General features: G+C 42.5%; 1 protein-coding gene across 1 annotated transcript; it reads left to right on the top strand.

Moving 5' to 3' along the window:
• The first annotated feature begins 2,417 nt into the window (after window positions 1-2,417).
• On the top strand, window positions 2,418-10,974 carry LOC103370123 (protein FAM46A-like). Its single transcript, XM_008299044.1, has 2 exons — window positions 2,418-2,573; window positions 9,073-10,974. The coding sequence occupies exons 1-2, from the start codon at window positions 2,418-2,420 to the stop codon at window positions 10,096-10,098; spliced, it is 1,182 nt and encodes a 393-aa protein (XP_008297266.1). The 3' UTR covers window positions 10,099-10,974.
• Window positions 10,975-22,106: the final 11,132 nt, after the last annotated feature.

Raw genomic sequence — 22,106 nt, 5'->3', positions numbered from 1 at the left:
GACCTCTGTATAAGAAAAACATCATATTTTTTATGAGCAATGACGCACAACGCATCATATGATCAGCTCAACAAATTATCGGGTCTCATTCCTCAGCAGTCAAAGATGATCCTGGATGTTGTGAAATCTCTGTAGCAGAGGTCTCCTGGTCAACCACAATGTCCAGGAATGAGTGAGTGTGCGTCATGACCTTTTGCTGTACATTACAGTATCACCAAGTGAATTACGTCATTTTCCTCTGAGCAGGACGGCGAAGAATGAACATGTCTAATACCGAGCAGGCCTTCAAAGAACTCTTTCCATTTTTCCCCTGGTTTTGTATTCTATTCTAATAAAGCCTGATTACATGAAAGCGATCGATCCAACTGTGGAAAAACACCTGATTGGCATTTGGTTTTTGCTTCGAAGAATTGCTTATAATTCGCTGGACTTTTGGTTGGAAACATGGTTTAAAAGATTCTCCACTTTACCAGTTACATGCAATAAACATTCTAATTATGTCAAAACCAGATCTCGTGTTCGTTTCAGGGGCCGAAGTTGGGTTGATGACAAACAGCTGATTGGCTCAGAGGATGATAGTTGGACAAACTGCCGTGACATTTCTTAATGCCAGTCATGGTCCGCAGGGTATGAATCCTAATGACTTTGATGACTGTTTGACTTTTCCTCTAACACCAGAATTAAGCTGATGTATTTTGTGTTTATTTAGATTTGTCTCACAGCGGTTGGATGGATTCAGTGTCCTTAGATGCTGAATCTTTGTGAGACTGTTGATCGCTGCATCTTTAGAGCAAAAGACAAAGTCAGGTGATGATATAAAGCGACAACTTCCACACAGGGAAGAGGTCGGGGCGGATAAACGGGTCATCAAAATGATGTTTTTAACACGGGAAGCCACTGTTCTCTTCTCTTTTATAGCTCACAATTGGTGTTCCACATCCTCTCCATGACCTTTTCGTAGCCATAACAACAACAACACTCCCCCAACCTTTACTTATTTCATCCCAAACCATGATCTCTCCCTAAAGCTAACCGAGTCATATCTGTGCCTAAGTCTAACAACTATAATCATAATGTGGTCACATCATAAAACTGATTTATTTTAATTTGTTTTTAGCGTAGTTGTAGCCGACACAGACAAACAATGTATTTTGACTTGTTGGTCCGATGAAAGCAGCTCACCAAGGTTTCACCTCCCTGAAGTTTTTAAGTTATTAACTCTGTTATTAACTATCAAGTGGACAATTTTGTGTTCCTTTCAGTAAGTATTACAGGTGTTACTGGTTTCATTTAAAGGCTCTTGTTTGTTTTTTTCCTACTCAGCATTTTCCTAGAAGTCATCTGGTCCCACAGTTATTCTTGTTTTGGAAACATTTTGGTGATGACATGAGTTCGTCCATATTTATTTTATTAGTTTGCATTCATCCGACATAATATTACGCATAATTCCAATTTCAGTTAGATTGTTAAATTAGATTGTAGTTGTTTGCTCATGCTGTCAAATTAATATACATTTTTAAGTGTCTATTTATTTATTTATGCTTCTTTTTTTATAGAGATGGAATAGAAACCACAAATCGAACAGAATGGTGCTAAACCATGCTGAATAAGATATAGATGTACAATCTTTATTTATATATTTATTTTTGAACCTATAGCTTGACCTTTGCTTATTTAATAACAAATATTGTGTTTTGCAGATAGTTTTTTATTTTTATTTTTGGGGGGTCTTAAATGCTGACAGTTTATGCATTTTTAGTGTAATGTTGGACACACCGCTGTAAAAAGTGTAAAAAAAAATCTATTTTAAAACCTACTTGTTTAGTAAATCATGTTCTCTTTTCTGTTTTTCTTTTTTAAAACTGGGACAGTAGGCTCACGTGAGAGAAGCTGCGTTTCTAAATGGCTTAATGGTCAAATTTCCTACAGTCACTGAACATATCATCCAGTGTATGTGAAGTACGTGCGCGGCTACTGGCGTGTGTGTGTGTGTGTGTGTGTGTGTGAAGTGACTGCAGTCCTGTGTATATTGAAGCATTCATAAATCTGCGTCCAGCCAATCAGGAGGCTCCTGTTAATCCCAGTTTGGTAAAAACCCGCTGCGCGCTGCGAGCTGCGCTAATCTGACCAGAGACGCACAGACGCTCACTGCAGGGCTGGAAGTTTTTATTTCTGTGTGTGGAGATGTCCGATATTCTAGCAAACTTTCTCACCACTTTATGCCGTTTTGGAGCTTTCTGAAAGTCGAGAAAGACGCACCGGGTGTTTTTCCTTTTTCACTTCAGCCATCCCGTCACCAGCGGCTCTTCCACCGGACGAAGGATTGCTTTAAAACTGAACTGCAGTTTTTTTTTATTTTCCCTTCGCACAGCCACAGCTCAGCTCACTCTCTGGACATCCCGTTGACTCCGGTCGTCATGTCCTCCGGTGACAGCTCGGAGCAGAGCCGGCGGGTCAGCGTGCTGTCTTGGGATCAGGTGCGGCGTTTGGACTCCATCCTGGGGGAGAGCGTACCGATCCACGGCCGCGGAAACTTCCCCACGCTGTCCGTGCAGCCCCGGCAGATCGTTCAGGTGAGACACTTAGACTTCCTACTTCAGAATAAACATGCACACGAGCCACATAAAGACAAAAAGGAAAATGTTCCTATAATAATGCATTAAAAGGAAACAGCTCAACTCTCACATGTTAATAAAGTTGGCAGCAAAGGAAATCAAATCATTTTTTTTGTGTGTCACAACCCAACACACACTGACAGCACAACACTCCACTTATTTCCCTCTTGATAAGTTATGAAACAGGAAAAAGCTTCAAGATAATATATAATGTGTTTCATAATCAGCTGGTTGCAGAAGATGTGCAGAAACTCTCAAAGAAAACTCCAACAAGTTTGCAGAATAATATTTTAATACTTTAATATAAAGAAATGGACACTTTAGTGGATGTCAAACTTAAAAATATTTTCACTTCTTACTCTGAAAGTGCTTCCTGAATCCTAAACAGCTTTTTTTTCTCCCCCCCCAAGCTTCCACTGCTTCTGTATTTAATGCAGCAGTGAGGGTTTGTGGCAGAGCTGATTACACTCAAAAATGTATTTGATCACTCTTTAACGCAGACACACGACTGGGGATGATCTAACACTGTGACTGCACTTTTCCACTAGCTCACTAATGCTTCTGCTCCCGAAGAAGTCAGGGTTTTTTTTTTTTTTTCACAGCTCTTGAGAGATAATGACCGCGCTACGGTGCATTTTACTAGGAAGGAAATGTATATGGAATGGCGTGGGCTGCAGTTTTTCCTGGACATTATTTGAATGCCTGTAATCACTCGAGTGATTCATATTTTCTGCGGTGATCATATGTGGGGGAAGAAAGACCCCCACACACACACACTCACAGTGTTTCCTCTATAATCAGGGAGGCCCCTTACCATCTGCTGTGAGCATCCCCCTGCTAATGTCTTTCCTTCATTATACAGTCCTGGAGGCAACAGGGACCCCCAAACGTTTTTCTTTCCGTGAGCCAGAGCTCTTTTTTTTTTATGGAGGACCAGTTTATGGAAAATCTGCCCACTGCTTACCCAGAGTCTTCCCTTGTTTGAGTGCTAACATGTTAGCATCCTGGATGTACCCAAGATAAACATTTTAGAGTTGTTTTTTTACATATAATCTGGAGTTTCTCAGTTTATTTAAAATAGCTATCCAAAATAAACTACGCTTTTTTCGATGTCACATACTAAAAACTTGATATTCAAACTTCCCCTCAGCATAAAGCACCTGTAAGATTAATTCCAACAAGTCCCCATGCAGCAACAACACCACTGCGACTAAAATCAATTCAGATTCCACGTCTCCTGTCACGGAAAACGTCAGGCAGGTTTCAAATCTCAGCAAGTTGATTTTCATACCATATGGACCCAAATGGAAACTAATGTCTGCCCGGATGGAGGGAAAATTAGAGATCTAAACCACGATGATATGTTTTGGAAAACGGTTGACAGTAATGTGAGGTGTTCGTGATTCACGGCAAATGGGCTAAAACATGCAAAACCGCCAGTCTGCCGCTTGAATGTCGTTTATTTTTAGCCCACGCACCAGACAGGAGACGTCCACCTGAGACAGATAGAAGAGAGGGGGGGGATTTCGGAGCCGGTTCTGTCGTCACATACCGGGCCCGGTGACCGACGGATCGCGCTCCCGGAGAGTCACACGAGCCCCTTTGAATGCTGGGTTTGTCTGAGGGCCACATTTGAATAACATCTGTTTGTGGTCTGGTTGCGAGGGAGCCATGGGAGCAGCGAAGGAAAGCTTTTACTGTTACTGACACCTCTGTACTCTCGTTTTCATTTAATGTCGGCAGTCATCAGCCCACAGCCGCAATCCGGGATGGCTGCTCATGTTCCCCCCTCCCCTCAGCAGGCGATACCAGCAGAGGCCCCACGTAGCAGCATAATGATAAACACAGATACGTGATGAGTGGTGTCAGGGGTTACGTAATCTGTTGAGTGGGTTCGTGTGTGTAGGTGGAGATATGGAGTTTTATGTTTTTTGTCATCTGGAAGTAACACTTTCCTGGATGGTAGCGAGCGGCCTGGATTCCAAGCAGAATGCGAGCAGTGGATTTGTGCCTGTAATAACAGTGGGCCTGTGGGTCGGGCCTGACAGCGTACCACTGTGGTAAGCAGAGAGCAGTCGTCTGACTCCGCTGTGGCCTTCGCCAGACTGTAAACCAACTCCTCACTGGGCTATTGTTGGGGCCGAGCAACATGAAGACACCACTGCTCCCAGTGCTCTGTGGAGCAGGTAACCTGGGAACATTCATTTCTTGACCAAATGTTTTATCAGTGCTGATGCTATCTCTTTGGTTGAATTTTCTGATGATGAAGTTGGAGTTTCCATTGGCTACTTATGAGAACACCAAAGTCTTTACAATCTTTGGTGTTTAATACTTAAGTGGCATTTTTTAATTAATAACCAATACATGAAAAAAACACATCTATATCAATAAAAAACCAGTATCCCCCCCTTTAAACATCATTTGGACCTTTCTTGTGGGCAAAAAGTAGAATTAAAGGTATAGTCTGTGACTTGGGCAACATATTGTCTAGTTTTTACTAGTTTTTATATTTAGATATTTAACATGTGCTTGCTTTATTGTGCGAATCAGCGTGAATATCCAAGCACTGAAATAGTATTGTGTGGATCAGTCACTTTGGTTTCCATTTACAGAGCCAGGACTGTGTACAAATAGAGGATATTCACTAAGTTTGACAAGAACTGCATTGAATTAGAACGACTTACCCCACCTTTAAACTGCTAAAACGAATAAATTAGAACAATCCAAATAACTAAAAGGAAGTTAAATGGGTCATTGCATTACAGCAACAGTACATCTAAAAGTTTAAATAGCCATAAACGGCCATTTTTTATACCTAAATTAGTTCAGTTTAATGTCAGTGCTTCAAATGTGGACTATATATTGCGTGTATGTGAGCTATCGTACTTGTGGGTTCACGTCGGAGCACCAAGCAGGAGTTGGAAGCCGGGGAACAGTTTGGTTTTTACTACTAAATTAAAAGACCCTATCACAGCTAGAGTTGTTCCCACCAGTTTTATCTTACATGGCTGGCTCAGAAAACTAATACAACAACAACAGAAAAAAAAAACACATCTCCTCAAATGGATCCCTTGGATATAATCCTATCAAATAAAGTTTGAGTGGCTGGAGACATTAAAACTTGTGTGAATCCTTAAAGCAGTTTAACAAATCCTTCATTGAACCCGTTTATCACGTCGAGGAGCATCACGTTTCAGCCTCAGACTCGCTCACAGGTGAACGGACCACCCGTGCATAGGAAATTCAAGGAAGCTTTTCAAATCAGAGGAAAAACCATCATCATCATCCCCCGCTGCCTGCCAAGCTACTGTACGACTGACTGGCTGGGTTAGTTTTGGAGTGGAGGTGAAGGTCAGGGACTCGTAACTCCACATTCGCTGTCGCCATTTGCTTGGCAGAGAGATGATCTGACTCACTGCCCGGAGCTCTCATTGGCGTCCAGGGGACTATGGGCTGGTAAATGGTTGGGTCATTTCAAACTGCCGTAATAAAAGCACACTCAGGCCGCAGCTTAAATGAAATACTCAAGGAAACTATTGAGACTGCAGAAGGAAAGTGGAGAGACTGTTATGTGTCGCCAAGGCGTTGTCAACACCAGACAGTCTGGTGTGTTTGCGGCTCTTTTTACAAGGCTTTTTTTTTTTTTTTTTTTTTGTGCTCCAACGTCGGCGGAAGTGTCTCCCCTTTGCTCAGTTCACCAGGTGCTGGTGCGTCATGTGGGAAATGTACTAACCCGTTTTATGAGCGCTGAAGGACGGAGATGATGGGGGCGGCGGAGCTGTGCTTCCTCATATGCTCCTCTCGGGACCCTCAGACCGGCACATTGTGGCGTGCTTTTAACTCGGACCAAATGTTTAAGTGTGAGGTCAGAACAAATACTGCTGTGGGTTTCCCTCGCTGAATAGTTTAAAAACTTCTCTGCAGTGTTGTCCAGTGCCTTGTGAAGCCATGTGTAGCTTCACTGTGCAAAGCAGCTGACCTTCTCTTGTTAGATTTTGGAGTTCCTTAACTAAGCTTGGGTAAATAGCAAAGTATAAATAACTTACTGTTCTTGTAGTGATGTTCTCTGTTAGGGACTCACTCCTGGTTTAGGTGACAGAAAACTAGCAAATAAACTTTGTGGCAGAACTCACTGTCTCCCCCATATCCACATTTCCATTTGTGTACAAAATAAATAAAGCACAATGTGTTAATGTGAGTTTTCAAGATCTAGGTAGGTATCTTTATTGATGTATTTATTCACTAGGGAGAGAGCTAGACTATACCCACAAGCTGCCTACTTGCAATATAGATAATTTACTGTTCTTGAAGTGTTATTGTCTCATTGAGGGAGTCATTTAGGGTTTAGGTGACCAAAACCCAGCAGATGACCTGTTTGTGGTGGAACATGTTTGCTTTTAGTCCGTTTAAAGGAATAGTTTAGCATATTTGTAAACACATTTGCAAAAAGGTTCCACGTATAACTAATCCTAAATTCAAGCATCTGTTTCTTTGTGAGAAAACAATATGTAAAAGTGTGTAAAAGTGTGAGTTTTGTAAATCTCTTCAGGTGTATTTATTATTTATGGAGAAAGCGAGGCTAGCTGGGCTGTGTCCATGTTTAGTTGGGCTAAAAACACCAGCCTTCAGCTTCTTATTTACTTAAATCCGTCTTTTTGATGCCATTTATGAAAAGAAACCAAGTAATTTATATTGGAAATATTTTTCCAGTCAATTATCGAGCATATAACTTCTATAACAGCACACAACTGACCCTAAATATACATTTCTGTTTGTGTGAAGAATAAACAAAATAAAAACTGTTGGATGTTTTTTGTGCTTTGTAACCTGTGGCTTTAAAGCAAGATATTAGCATTTTTTTTCAATATATTAAAAAAAAAAAAGGTTCCCAACATAACAAATCCTAAATTCACACATCTGCTTGTGTGTTGGAAAACAACATACAATTCTCCAAAGGGAGTTTTACAAACTTCTTGAGGTATATTTATTTGCTGTCTCCATGTTTAACTCGGCTAAACACACCAGCCTCCAGCTTCTTACTTGATTTCTTTCTGTTGCCATTTATGAAAAGAAACCCTGTTCGTCTTATTGGAAATCGATTATCAATAAAGCTCCAACACATAACTGACCCTGAATTACAGTATAAAGAAAGTACTGCAGGCTATATCAATTTGAGGTTAGGAGGCTTTGTAAGATGTATTTATTCACATTGGAGGGATCTTTGCCGGCTGTTTGTGTAGTTTGCGCGGTCATTAAAAGAAATAGTTTAAAGTGCTTTTACATTAAATAACTTGCTTTTTTAGAACTGAATCCAAAAAATGAAATGCTAAAAAGCGAAACATGCAAGAAAAGTTATGTGATATATATATTTTATTCAATAAACAAATGCTCCTATGTTTGTATCTCAAATGATCAAATTAGATCCTTTACAGCTGTGAAGTAGGACAGCGCCATTAAAAGTGATAGACTGTGTTTGCAGATTAACCCTTGCATGTCTCTCAGTATTCTGGCAGGATCACTGAGCTGGACAGACGTCTCTCCACACCGACAGATAGCTGGTGCTTGCAGAACAACAACAGTGGCGTGACTCAGTGAGAGTTTTCTAAAAAAGACAGCTGTGTTTGGGATTTCTTCAAATTTGGCCTAGTTAGCTGTTTTTCTCCCCTCGGTGTCATTTGAGTGATGCAACAGATAGGACACATAAACATCTCAGCTGTCCGTAGGTCATGCGTGGTGTGTGTTCCAATCGCCAGATAAAAACTTGCCAACCGGTGTTTATATGACAGCAAAGAGATTATATTTTCTCAATATGGTCATCAGGCGTAAGTTGAAAAGTTCAACGCTGAAGTTTTGTTTTTTTTATGATCGCTCAGAACAGTCGAGCACTAACATGTAATTTTCCACAGCTCGTCTCTGTAGTGCTGCTGTGTATTTTGTACTTCACGTATGATGAAACGAGTCTGCCAAATCAGGTATTCCCTTCATACGATGCGTGCTTTACAGTATGTAGGGCATTTTCATCCTCAGGCAACAGATTAGGGTTGATGACACCATCCTTTTAAGTGCAGTATCACACCCTCTAAGCAGCCACTTTGTCGAGAGCGTTCTTTTACCAGCGCACATGAACTCATAAAGGTTACGGCAAACTTTTTCAGACTGTAATTTCCATTTTTCTGCCGTCAAACTGAACTAGACGTCCAGGAAAATGTTCGAGAGTTGAAGGCATAAAATGAGAAGTGCGTTCATGCCTTATCGTGCATTCCACATATTGCGTTTCATCGTCATACTATGTTACATAAAAATAACAGCGCCTCAGATTCTTTTCATGTAAAGCAATGAGCCGACAGCAGCTCCCTGTCTGCATGTAAAAACTTGTGTTTTCCGTGTCGCCCTCTTCTGATTTTTATCTTGTGGATCCCCATCACTCAGCTTTTTCTCCCGTCTCGTTATCTTTCAGGTGGTCAGGGCTCGACTGGAGGAGCGGGGCGTGGTGGTACGTGATGTGAAGCTCAACGGCTCGGCGGCCAGCCACGTCCTTCACCAGGACAACGGCCTTGGCTACAAAGACCTGGACCTGATCTTTGGACTGAGTCTGACCGATGACAAAACCTTCCGACTGGTGAAGGACGTGGTGCTGGACTGCCTGGTGGACTTCTTGCCTGAAGGGGTGTGCAGGGAGCGAATCACGGCCCTCGCCCTGAAGGAGGCGTACGTGCAGAAACTGGTGAAAGTCTGCAACGACACGGACCGCTGGAGCCTCATCTCGCTGTCCAACAACACCGGCAAGAACGTTGAACTGAAGTTTGTGGACTCCCTGAGACGGCAGTTCGAGTTCAGCGTCGACTCCTTCCAGATCACTCTGGACTCGCTGCTGCTCTTCGATCGCTGCTCGGAGACGGCCATGTCCGAGACGTTTCACCCAACGGTGCAGGGGGAGAGCATGTATGGAGACTTTGAGGAAGCACTGGGTCACCTTCGCTCCAAGACCATCGCCACCCGCAGCCCAGAAGAGATCCGGGGCGGCGGCTTGCTCAAGTACTGCCACCTGCTGGTGCGTGGCTTCCGGCCGGCCTCCGAGGCGCAGATGAAGCAGATGCAGCGCTACATGTGCTCGCGCTTCTTCATCGACTTCCCCGACATAAGCGAGCAGCAGAGGAAACTGGAGACGTATCTGCAGAACCACTTTGCAGGCATGGAGCACAAGCGCTATGACTACCTGGTGACGTTGAGGCGAGTGGTGGATGAAAGCACTGTGTGTCTGATGGGCCACGAGCGCCGCCAGACGCTGGCACTTATTTCTGCCCTGGCGCTGCGCGTGATGGCCGAACAGAACGCTATCCCCGCTTTGGCCAACATCACCTGCTACTACCAGCCCGCTCCCTATGTCAGAGACGTCAACTTCAGCAATTACTATGTGGCACAAGTTCAGTCACCCATGGCGGCGTGCAGTAACTCTTATCAAACGTGGCTGCCTTGCAGCTGAGTAGTGACTTTACAGACGTGTGGAGAGCTTTCTGTTGTAACTTAACATTGATGTTAGTTGAGCATTCGTTACCTGTAATGTCCACAGCGAGCAACAGCGTCGTGTTCTGGCTCCATCTTAGTTGCAGGAAACAATCTGCTGCCCTTCTACCCAGCGTGAGCGTGTCCACTGAGTTTGAGAGCTCTTCCCAGCTCCGATATCCTTTTGGCTCTGGTCTGTTTTTGCTGGACCGACTAGCATTCTGAAGCATGAAATACTCTCATGAATGTATAAGAAGCCTGTATTAAGTAAATATCGTGCACCATTTCATTTGTTATTGACTTAACACATTTTTTTCTTGTTTGTAATGACTGTAAGAGAGACAAATAGAAAAACAAAAAATACGAGAAGGGAGACAGCATCATTCTGTTTTGTCCTGCATTCTCTGATCAATTCGTTACACGGTCGCTCTCGTTTACATTTTTTATGTTTCCGTTCAATGCCCACAGCTGTGCAGTGAAATCTGTGATATTTACGTCTAAATTGAGCGATGACAGAAAAAGCTGAAAGGGTTGTCATGATAAAGTACAGCCAAACAACTTCTAAACCAGCTGCAAATGTGTGTTTAATATGCTGTTAAAAACATTTTTTTTAAAAATCCGAGAAGCAACTCAGCTCAGCCGGAAAGCAGCTGGAGCTCAGTCGGAATGAGACGTATCCGGATCATGGACATATGGTGTCAGAATGCTCCGTTTGTCTGTAGCAATGTGGCTTTTTTTTGTTTTCTTGCCCTTTGTGGATAAAAAATGAATTCATCTTTGTTTTTTTTTTGCCAAATCTCATATGAAAACCGTTCCACTAAGTTATATTGATTAATACTGCTGTAAAAAAACAAAAAACAAAAAAAACAATCTCATTCGAGCCATTATAACTATACCTTTTTATTCTGTTGTTGTTTCATAACCGATGTGGACATGTATGAAAAAATATGAAGGCTTAGTGTATGACAGAGGAACTTTGTCAGTTCTGTTTCTTGTCTGATGGAGGCTTGTATTGGGTCTTTAATGAAATGTAAATACTTGGTACAAAACCAGAAAGCTGTTTTTTTTTTTTGTTGCTGTTGTTCTGTCTGTGGTTTCAGCTGACCTGATTAGGAGGGAAAAAAGGACCAAAGAAATACTTTTTTGTGTGTAGCATGACAAACAAAGACTGTATGTTGTTCCAAGTGCCTGAATATGACCGACATCTTTATAGTAGTTGCTATGTAAGAACTGTTTTTTGAATCTTTTTCATCCAGGTTACTGTACATTTCTATATCCAGGGTCAGGGTATTTGTTTTTAAATCATTAAAAGAAAAAAAAAAATGTCAACAACTGAAAGATGGTGGTACATTGGTCTTTCTTTACACACTCTGGGATGTAAGATAAGGACAATCTGTTCTAATATGCTCCAGTTCACATAAATTAGTCTGGGGATGTGCGTAATGAATGCATGCTTTATCTCCATTCTCTGTATCTCACTGTCTCGGTTTAAATATCTCCCTCTGTCTATCTTTTGCTATCTTCCTCCATCACACACACAAACTGCCTTGTGTGTTGTCTGTGCTCCGTCAGCCAGACACCGACTGGCCCAACACAAACACTCACTTGTTCCAGCTCTGTGCATTTTCCGCCCCTTTAGAAACGGAGTCCCCTGAGCCTGAGCCTGTACATTAGCTATTTCCTTCCAGTTGTGCATCCGACGAGGGCCTTATTCGGAGAGAGGGGAGGGGAGCTCGCCGTTGCTTGTCTTGGATAGACTGAGCTCTAAAGGGGGCAGCTGAGGACCAGGTGGTGAAACGGAACCGCTGACTTTTCAGCAAATGTAATGATGCATTCCAGCACTTGGCTTCTCGCGTGATCAAAACAGTCCAGTATTTTATCCTCACTTAGAGCAACATTTCTCCCACTATGGCACTTTATCCTAATTACTTTTGCATTGGGGAGGACTTCTTGAGATTTAGTAGAGCATGAAATGGCATGTAGCTGGGAGACACCTGCTTACAATTGCTTTCTAATGGAGACACAAAGTACTTGGCCGTGGAGGAAGTGCTGGAGCACTTTAGTGAAGCACTCACTGATTTCTTCAATAAAAGTTAATGTGGAAAAAAAAAAAAGCGTCTGTCAGAGTGATTAAAGGGCCAAGATATAAAAGTGACAAGGGAAATCTCCCTCCCTGGATTAGCTGTCAGACTTGTCTCCCAACTGTTACAGAAACACTCAAGGAAGCATGGGACACCCCTAGAGGGTTCCATTGGGATAAATAAGCATTAAGCTTACAACTGAGACAGAGCTTGTCTTAACTTTAACAAACCAGCGATTCCTGTGCCTGGTGGCCAGACCTCAGGAGTCATTTCGAGCTGGGAGGAAGCGCTCTGTGAATGTCTCGTATTAATTAACAACCTGCAGCAAGCATGTAGATGTGCTGAAGGTTAATTTACTGGCAGCTATGGCTCTATTAATGACAGAGATAGCTTGTCGGTCCGTCGGCCGGATGGATTGCCATGAAATTTCACACAGACGCTCGTGGTCCCTGCAGGTTCAGTCTTGCAGATTTTGATGGTCCTGTAAAAATGTTGTAAACACATTCACGTCCCTCTCAGTCTTTATTGTTACAGGTGATCCCCTCGCTTTCCATTTCGCACCATTATAAGGTCAGAAAAACAATGACAGTGTCCTTAAGGAGAATCACAATCAAACTCTGAGTGTTCAGCTTATTAAATTTAAAGAAATCCTAGATTACCTGGCTGCCTATGATCAGGGATATTAATAAAGATACTTCAGATTAAAAGTTTACTCTTCATTTTTGTTTCCCAGTGATGTATTGTGTAATCTTAGCTATCAGTGCAAAGTGCTGATTCTGTTCTGCACGGATTGTTTCAAAACTTGGGTCCACAGTGAAAATGTTCTCCAGGTTGACCATCTTTCATGAAGCATCGCAAAAACTGTTGGATTGCTTGCCATTCATTTTGGATCAGACATTCCTGTTCAAATGAGTAGAAGGCAGCATGCACATCAGTTGCTTGGAATCAAAACCCCCAGACATTTGATATATTAAATTCTTGAAATCACTGAACATCATATCACCTCTGATTTAATTTATTCCACCGGTCTACACCCCCTACAACTTTTTTGAGCTGATTTTGGACCATTGCAATGTGCTGGATCCAAATATTACATTGGTTTTGCTCAATGAGGTCAAAATTTTGAATTGATAAAACATGCAATTTACTTGTATTTACCTTTACAAATGTTTATGCTCATCAACTTTTGGATCATTTCCCTCATGAAAAGGATTAGAAAATTAAATCTGATTTCATATGAGAAATGCTAAAAAAAAAAAATCAATCGCTCATGTCAAAATAATGTAATTGATTTATTGGTAAAAATCGATTTTTGGCATAAAAACCTGACCTGATACAGAAAAGCAGACGTCATTTTGGATTCAGCATTGCAAAAATGTCCTAAACTAGTTAAAAAATCCTAGACACCTTCAAAAAAGTATTTTTTTGTAACCCAGTGTTGTTAGTGTATTTTATCTCATGGATATGCGTGTTTCAGAATGTATTTTTTTCAATATATCAGACATTCATGTTCCCTACAAGCTGATCTGTCACAACCCCGTCCTCTGACTGTCCAGAGCACCACCATAAGGTCAAAGTTTCAGTTCACTATCTATGCAAACACCATAAGATCTAATGTCATTTCCAACAGCTGCAGCTCTGCTTTTTGTAATTAAAACTTTTTACAGACTAGCATATGGCATGCTAATGTTAGCATTCAAGTCTAATGCGTCTTTGCCTCGGCTTCATTAAGTGTCTAGCGTGGCTATAGACACTTAGGGACCACATGCATTCATTCAAAGTGAACTGCAGTGAGGACTTTGGTATTAAACTGGTCTTTGAGTTTGCAATGAAAACAGATGTCTCAGAAATATCCATCTGATGCCATTTCAACAAGAGCAACAATAAATACTTACAGCAAATGTGCAGCCACAGTGGAATAATGCTTAAACTCTAAATAAATCACTAATTATTCCCTGCCCATGCGGCAGATGTGATTCTTTTAGTCCCTATGAAGCTTGTGAAGGCAGCAGGACATATTTGCTGCTAAACCTGTATTTCCTGATTTGTAAAGTGAAGTCGGAGCACATAGCCAGTGTGGACTGTCCAGTTTGTTTAGCTCACTGCAGGTTGTTCCATCTGGTGTTTAGGTGGGATGTGTCAGAATACAGTAGCTCATCTGGTCTGTGTGTCATTGCCTCTTTTCCAGCCTTCGTCTTCTCATGAAACAATACATTTTCCTGGTGAAGCCTCTTGTGATGAGACCAGTGATGTGACAGCTTCAGGGTGAATTTATTCATCCCGACACCCTCCAATCTATATTCAGCTCCAGGTAGCTCTTTGGTTCTTTGGGCTGCTTAAGCCAAAATAGCTGGGGTACTATGATAAAATCCATGTTCCAAGACATACCACTTGTCATGGTGTTTGCACAGTTAAAATAGGACCCTCTTGTTTTTTTGTTTTTTTTTACATAAAATATTACAAAAGGCTAATCTACTGTGGAATATTTCAAATGCTTTAAAGGCTTGTGGTTGTGCAGCAATAAAACAAACCTTGATGTAGGCTTTGTGCCAAGAAGGTTCATTTTTTTCTGTAACACTGGCCAACCACTTTCTCCAAGATTAGCTGCCTACGTTATCCACCTTAGATTTAAGGCCAGGTAGCCCCCATTGTGCTTTTCTTGGGTAAATACCACGGGTAGATCTGACGCCGTGGCTCATACTGTTCCCCTGCACCCACCAGTTCTCAGCAGCTTGGCCTTCTCACCCCCATTTTCTCCAGTCTACGTGGGTGGGCCCTTCTGGGTTGAACTCCCACCAGAGACATTGAAGCTTGAAAGGTCTCCTTATCATTTTTTCCCCCTCCCTTTCGTGTCACTCCACTGTGGAGAGCAATCTGTCTCACGACTTGTTGTTCGGAGATGCGGCGTGTTTTCAAGTTGGCTGATTAGATTATGGGAATGCCTTCTTCGTCGGTGACAGGCACCACCTGGGGAATGATGGGAAGAGTCAGGACGAGCGTGGAGCCCAGAGTGCTCTCCAGCGTAACACACTGTTGTCAACTCACAGCTCCCTATCTGGGTATACTGGCTGCCTGGGGAGGTTATAACAGAAAAACAAATCTGTCCTCAGATGAGATGCTACATGGGCGGCTGAATTTTCTCAAACACAGATGAATGTGGTGACCTTTAAAGAGGAAGTTAAAGAAATATTTATCATGGGAGGTGGGGTTAAGGGAAAATTAGAGAGGACGACATTTTATATCAAAGAAAGTGGTGAGAATTATGCTTTCCCAGATTCAGCTGTCGCCATCCAAATTAAGTTCCATAAAAAGTACCGCACGTACAAAGATCCACAATCGAGATATAATAAAAACAAATAAAATTCTTTTATTCAAGAATGATTGAATTGGACTGATACTAATTTCAGTCTTTACGGCTGAAGAATGAAGGAAGTGGTGCTGAAGTTTTTCTCATAAAGTGGTTTTACTGGACTGGGTGGCATTGCTCCATCCATCATCATGTCGTTAGCAAGCAATTCCCAGGATCTCACAGGATTTCTATTTGTAGAATCAGTGGATATTCGGAGCGGCTTCACCATGGTGATGTTTGTTTGTTGTCTTGAAATGCAAAGGGGTTGCCAGTGCCATATAGTGGGCTATAAAACTATGCATTCACCTTGGCTTTTTGGTGCATTTTACGATTCCACCAAATAGTATGGTACTATGGAATCAAAAGAGAGAATAAATTCATGACTTTTACATAAAAATATATAAATAAAAAATTCAGTAAGTAAAACAATATATTTTGCAAATGTTGTCAACATATTTTTGCTCACTTGGGCTCAGCGCTCCTCCCTCCAACCATATGTGTCATATGGAGTAGATTATGTGTGGCCAGAGTTTGAAGCTGACAATTTATTCTTGATATTGGAAACAACAAATAACCTTTATGACGTTTTTTGCAAAATTATTTAAAATCCATAGCGGATATTTCTCATTTACTATTGGTTTTCAGATTCTTAATTTTGTGCTTTGCAGAGTCCCCTAGGCAGCAATTACAGCTGTGAGTTGTTCTTGGTCAGGTTTCTACAGGCTTTGCGATGCTAGACTTGCTTTGTCAGTTTGAATGTGAAGTGTCTGTTCACTGACATCTTCTTGTCCGTGCCCAAATGTTTTATGGGTTTAAAGACTGGGCTCCTGCTGGGCCACTCAAGGACAATCGTAAACTAATCTTGAGAATTCAGTGTTGTGATGTTTGCTATGCATTGATTTATTGCTGAACCGAGCACCAGGTTGCTGCACTTCCATGACCTCTCTGTATCTGACTGCATTCATCCTTCCCTCAACTCTTACCAGTCGCTCTGTCACTACTGTCTAGAAGCAACATCATAGCATGATGCTGCCACTACCATGCTTCAGTATAGGGATAGTATTAACCAGATGAGCGGTGCATGGTGTTCTCCAGAAAAAGGTTTTGACTCTTCAAATCCTTTTTCTTGTGGTCCCAGAGTCATTTGAAAGCAACTTTACAAACTCCAAGCAGGCTTTTATTCCTCTCAACTTTTTATTTATTTTACACCAATTCACGGCATCTAAGGGCACTTTGCATAGTAATGTCAAAACCTTACAATATTATAGAGCGAAACCCAACAGTTTCCCATGAGCAGCAAAACCATGCAGAGGAAAACCTTCTTTTAAACCTCTGACAGAAGCAGGCCCAAGGTGCACATCTGTCTGAAAGTTGATGGCACGAGGTGGGAAAAGATAGTAAAAATATGAGCAAACAACAAGCAAGATAAGCAGCAGGCAGGTTGGTGAGGCCTGACACCACAAGACAGAAGCATGCAGCTCCAAAGCCAGAGATCCCAACAGAAAGGGACAACAAGAGACAAAGAGGACACGACAGTAGAAAGCTTTAGAGTAGCTTCCATCTTGCTATTTGACCATAAAAGCCTTATTGATGTGGGTTGCTGAGATGGTTCCAGCAGGTTCTCCCATCTCTGCAGCAGACTTCTAAAGCTTTGTTAGACAGATCATTAGGTCCTTTTTCAAGTCCCTAACCTGGAGCACACTTGCATGCTTACTCAGTTTGGACAGATGGCTAACTATATGAAGAGTCCTGGTAATTCCATCCTTTTTCCATTTCACAGATAAGGAAGCTAAAAATACTAAAAAAATAAGCTTTAGAAATGGTTTCATACCCTCGCCCTGAAATACACATCACCATACTTTCTATCATGGAGATCTACAAAGATTTCCGAGGACCTGAGGCTGGAGCTTTGTCCTGACATGTAATGTGAATTGTTGGATCTTATACTGTATATGCAGGTGTGTATCTACGGCATTTAAAACCAATTCAAATTCCCCCGGAGGGATTCATATCAGGTTCTATACGTAGCTCCAGAATAATCAAAGCAAACAAAATACATCCGACCACAAAATGGAGCACTGCCATAAAGGGTTTGAATACTCTTTACTCTTTGTCATTGTGGATTACTGAGTGCACATTTTATTCATTTAAAATAAAAAAAATGAAAACACAACAATATTATAATAGTTTAAAACTTAATTCAGGATGAATATATGGAATGTTACTTGCTGTCACCTGGACATATATTGATAATCTTTACTTGGACTATTCTTTTTATATGTCCCCAATAATTGATTGTACTGTGTATTTTTTTTTTGTTTTGACTTTTGTAAAAAAATGACTTTATTATAATTATTATATTTGTTGTAATGTATTAAAGTGTTGCTATTGTCAGCAGGCCTTGTTCTGCCAATACACAGACATTTTTGTCTACAGGATGTATTCTACAGGTTAGGTTTATATCTCATTTCTCAAAGTCCTAAAATGGTCCAACCAATGTTGTGCTCTGAGCTGGATCTCGGTATCAGTGATTTTCCGATTTGAAGATTGAAAATGAAGTGGTTTTTTTTGTTGTTGTTGTTTTTTTAACCTTGTTTCCATGTCCTGCATATGTTTTTTTTTTATGCTGGAAGACATATAATGAATGAAATTAGCAGACTATACAATGGTTGAGCATTTCTACCTTGCAGTGTGTGATGACAGCCTCAAAAACACACAGTATATTCAGACTTCCAAGGTTTCATTCATAACTGCCTGAGAAACCAGTCCTCTTGCAGGATGGGATTTTCTGCATCATTACTGTTCCTCAGAATGGGTTCCTGCTTCAAACATGTATGGGTAAATTACTCCGAAACCACAACTTGTCAAATCACAGAGCTAATATGAACTACACGTATCAATCAGCAAGTGGAGAAAACAGACATAAATAAACAAATCTCACAGGATCACAGGTTCTGACATGGACACTCCACAGAAGCACACTGGTGAAGAAGGCCTTTCAGCATCTCTACCACCTCAGAGCATCCTGGCGGGTAGCATCACCACCTGGATGGGAAGTTGCACAAAACAGGACTTCCTGGCTCTCAGGAGGACGGCCTGCTCGACTGAGCATAGAATCAGAACCGCCCTCCCCCACCTGCAGGACTTCTACAACAAATGGTGCAGATCCAGGGCCTTAAAAATCACACAGCAGCCAAGTCACCGTAGAAACAGAATGTTTTCCCGCTGCCTTCAGGTAGACGCTACCTGAAGGCCAACACAGACAGGATGGAGCTTCTTTCCTGAGGTCATTTGCATTCTGAACAAGAACTGAAAGGACTTTACTGGGCAAACATCCACATTGACACACAGCACACTCCATATTGCACATGACGCACACACATTCATACATGCACACACACTCTGCACTCATGTGGGGAAATCCAGACATTTCTCATTTTCATCTTTTAGCCTACAATTGAAGTTCAACCAAAGTTTAAAAAAGAAAAAAGTTGTTAAATTAGGATGTGATTTGTCCGGTATTTTTGTGCAAATCCTGCTCTAGTGCATAACGTTACACGGTGTTTTCACATATTAGGAATGAAAAAAATAACATAACCCAAAGAGACATACAGACAAAACCACAAGACATAATGTAGAGGTATTAAATCAGAAACCTTCTTCCCTTGGCTGTGATACTTTCAGTCTCTAAGTCTCAGAACAGCTACTTAATGGACCTTACTGTGAGAATATTTTTTCAGCTGCTGTCTCCACAGTCAAGAGCAAATTGACAGTCTCAGATTTAAAAAGAAAATCATCTTTCCCCTTTTTTATGAAGCTTAAATGAGTAACATGCACTGAAAGACAAAAAAAATAATAATCATTCTTCTATAAAACCACAGAGGAATCAGTTTGTGTCTCCCATTTCTTGGGCAAAAATAAGTACAGAAAAAACTTTCCATAAAGACCAGTTCAGCGATGAATCAATCACCAAACTCCAGCAAGTCAGAATCTTCTTGTACCGACACATGCTGCATAATTCCTGCAGCAGCTGAATTTATTTTTCCAAAACAAGCAGAACAGAATTGTCCTTCTGTGCATTCACTGCTCTCACCACTTTATTTGTACAAATTAGTAAGTAACCTATAATTTACAACAACATCACAGGCGATGAAGAGAAGCCTCTGTCTGTGTTTTCAGGACAAAAAAGGAGCTGGAACACAGACGGGCTGAACGCTGAATTCTGTTGAGTCACTCCCAGACTGCAAATAATGAACTGTATTTTTAAGAGAGTCCCAGACCATTGAGGGTGTAGACTATAAACAAAAAGAGACACCGTGTGACTGAACGACACGGTTTTGGGAAAGATTTGCTGAATGGAAAATGTCACGTCTCGAAATGCCACAGTGAGTTGTTTTTTGTTTTTTTTTTATGGATGATTCAGCTCACGGGCGTTTGCCGCTCACGTTAAATGGTAAAAACTAACCGTATGATAATGACATCTGCTCAGGTTGAACACCAGCCTGCTTTCATTTGGTCCGGACGAAGACGGGCGGGGGTGGCTCCCTTCTCTTATCCGACCGGCTTCCTGACAGCCACGGTAAACACTGGCCCTCTGAAAGGTCACACTGTTTGTCACCCTTGGGCCCCTTGCGAGGAGCTCTCCTCTCATAAATATTAATGGCCACTGTACCAAATGGGGGCCTCTGACTGTTAACAACGGGTGTGGAGGATGCGAGGGAGGGCTGTTCCTTTTAACGCCGCGAGAGGCTATTCCACTGTGGGGCCATGGGAAAACAAGAGGGGCGGACCTGGAAAAGTCTGGCCCCTGCTCCTGGCATATGGATCTTCTTAGCCCAAAGTGACTGATTCCTTTTGGCTTTGATGGCCTGGTGCTCGCTTTGGCTCTGGAAGCAAAATCAGCGACAGCAGACAGTTTCATTGCCGACTACATTAGCTCTCCACTTGAATAACCCGAGCTGTAAATTCCCCCCCCAAATAATTGATCACGTTCCAGCCGCTCCAGCTGTTCGAAGCACCCAGCTGGGTTAAAACTGTACAGTAAGCCTTGTTTATCAGTTGGCCTCAGACAGCTTATGTAACAGGGTTATATAATAATATGAGCCACACAGCTTAGGTGTACCATGCTTCCCCATGAGGTCCATACCATATTACACACAAACCCCCCTCTCCCTTAAAGAAAAAGAGCCTCAGCACATCTGGTTGTCCACTGATTTCAACCGCAGCCAAATGATATGCAGACAGCAGCCAGGATGGGCAAAAAGAAGCTTTGTTTTGGATCAAGACAAATGTGAGTCTGTGAAAAAAATGGGACTTTTGAAGGATGTAAGCTTGATTTGGAATCATCTGGATTTCAAAAACATCCCCAGCCTCGAAAAATGCGTCATTCCTGAGTGTAAAATATGCTTTCTCTGATACTCCAAAAGACAGCATCAATTTATTTGTAAAAACCACACACGACAACTCAAATAATGGAATTTGGAAGGGATGAGAGGTGTGAGTCAACTCCCATAAAACATCAGGTATAAAAATGTATTATTTTAAGCACACTGCATGTACCTCCTGTGTCACGGGGGGGCAATCGGGGAACCCAGGAGCAGACACAGATCAGGCTGACAGGCAGGTACAATGCAAAAGGATTTTAATAAGGCAGAAACAAAACTGAAAACTAAATACAAGGGTGTAGACTAAACAGAACGAAACAAATAGACAGAATTCAAAAAAGGCCGAAACTACAAAACCAGAGAAAACTCCTACTAAGAACGGAGGGGGAAACCTAAGGGATTCTAAGTTACAAAAAAAAAACAGGGAAACTAAAAAAAAAAAAAAAAAAAAAAAACACAAAAAAAACCAAAAGTTGTCCAGAACAGTCTGGCAGATAATCTGAAGTCTATAGGGGGAGAAAAAAAACAAAACCACCAAAAAACAAAGCCGGCAGGCAGTCCAGAAACAGGTCATAAACAACAGTTCAAAAAACCAAAACCAAAACCCATCAGGTGGTTGGGGTCGAGGTCGGCAACGGACGAGACGGAGACCCTCGGGCGGTCGGGCTGGAGGCCGGTGACGGAACCCATCAGGGGGCCGGCGACGGACGAGACGGAGATCCTCGGGGGGCCGAGCTGGATGCCGGCGACGGACGAGACGGAGATCCTCGGGCGGCCGAGCTGGATGCCGGCGACGGACGAGACGGAGATCCTCGGGCGGCCGAGCTGGGGGCCGGACTGGAGTCCGGCGACGGCGGAGGCGACATCCCTCTGGGGGCCGGACTGGAGCCCGGCGACGGCGACATCCCTCTGGGGGACGGACTCGGGCCGAGAGCCGGCGACGGCAGAGCCCCTCTGGGGGGCCGGACTAGGGCCGAGAGCAGGTGACGGCGGAGCCCCTCTGAGAGCCGGACTAGGGCCGAGAGCAGGCGACGGCGGAGCCCCTCTGGGGGGCCGGACTAGGGCCGAGAGCCGGACTAGGGCCGAGAGCAGGCGACGGCGGAGCCCCTCTGGGGGGCCGGACTAGGGCCGAGAGCCGGACTAGGGCCGAGAGCAGGCGACGGCGGAGCCCCTC

The sequence above is a fragment of the Stegastes partitus genome, unplaced genomic scaffold, assembly GCF_000690725.1.
Source record: "Stegastes partitus isolate 25-593 unplaced genomic scaffold, Stegastes_partitus-1.0.2 Scaffold1375, whole genome shotgun sequence".
In the NCBI taxonomy this organism is placed as follows: Eukaryota; Metazoa; Chordata; class Actinopteri; family Pomacentridae; genus Stegastes; species Stegastes partitus.
The sequence above is the reverse complement of the archived record's forward strand: the minus strand, read 5'-3'. Positions and strand labels throughout refer to the sequence as shown.

Excerpts from the sequence above, each read along its gene's own strand:
- LOC103370123 (XM_008299044.1), top strand. The coding sequence starts at position 2,418 with ATGTCCTCCGGTGACAGCTCGGAGCAGAGCCGGCGGGTCAGCGTGCTG. Across the intron at positions 2,574-9,072 it reads AGCCCCGGCAGATCGTTCAG|GTGGTCAGGGCTCGACTGGA; the intron begins GTGAGACACTTA and ends GTTATCTTTCAG.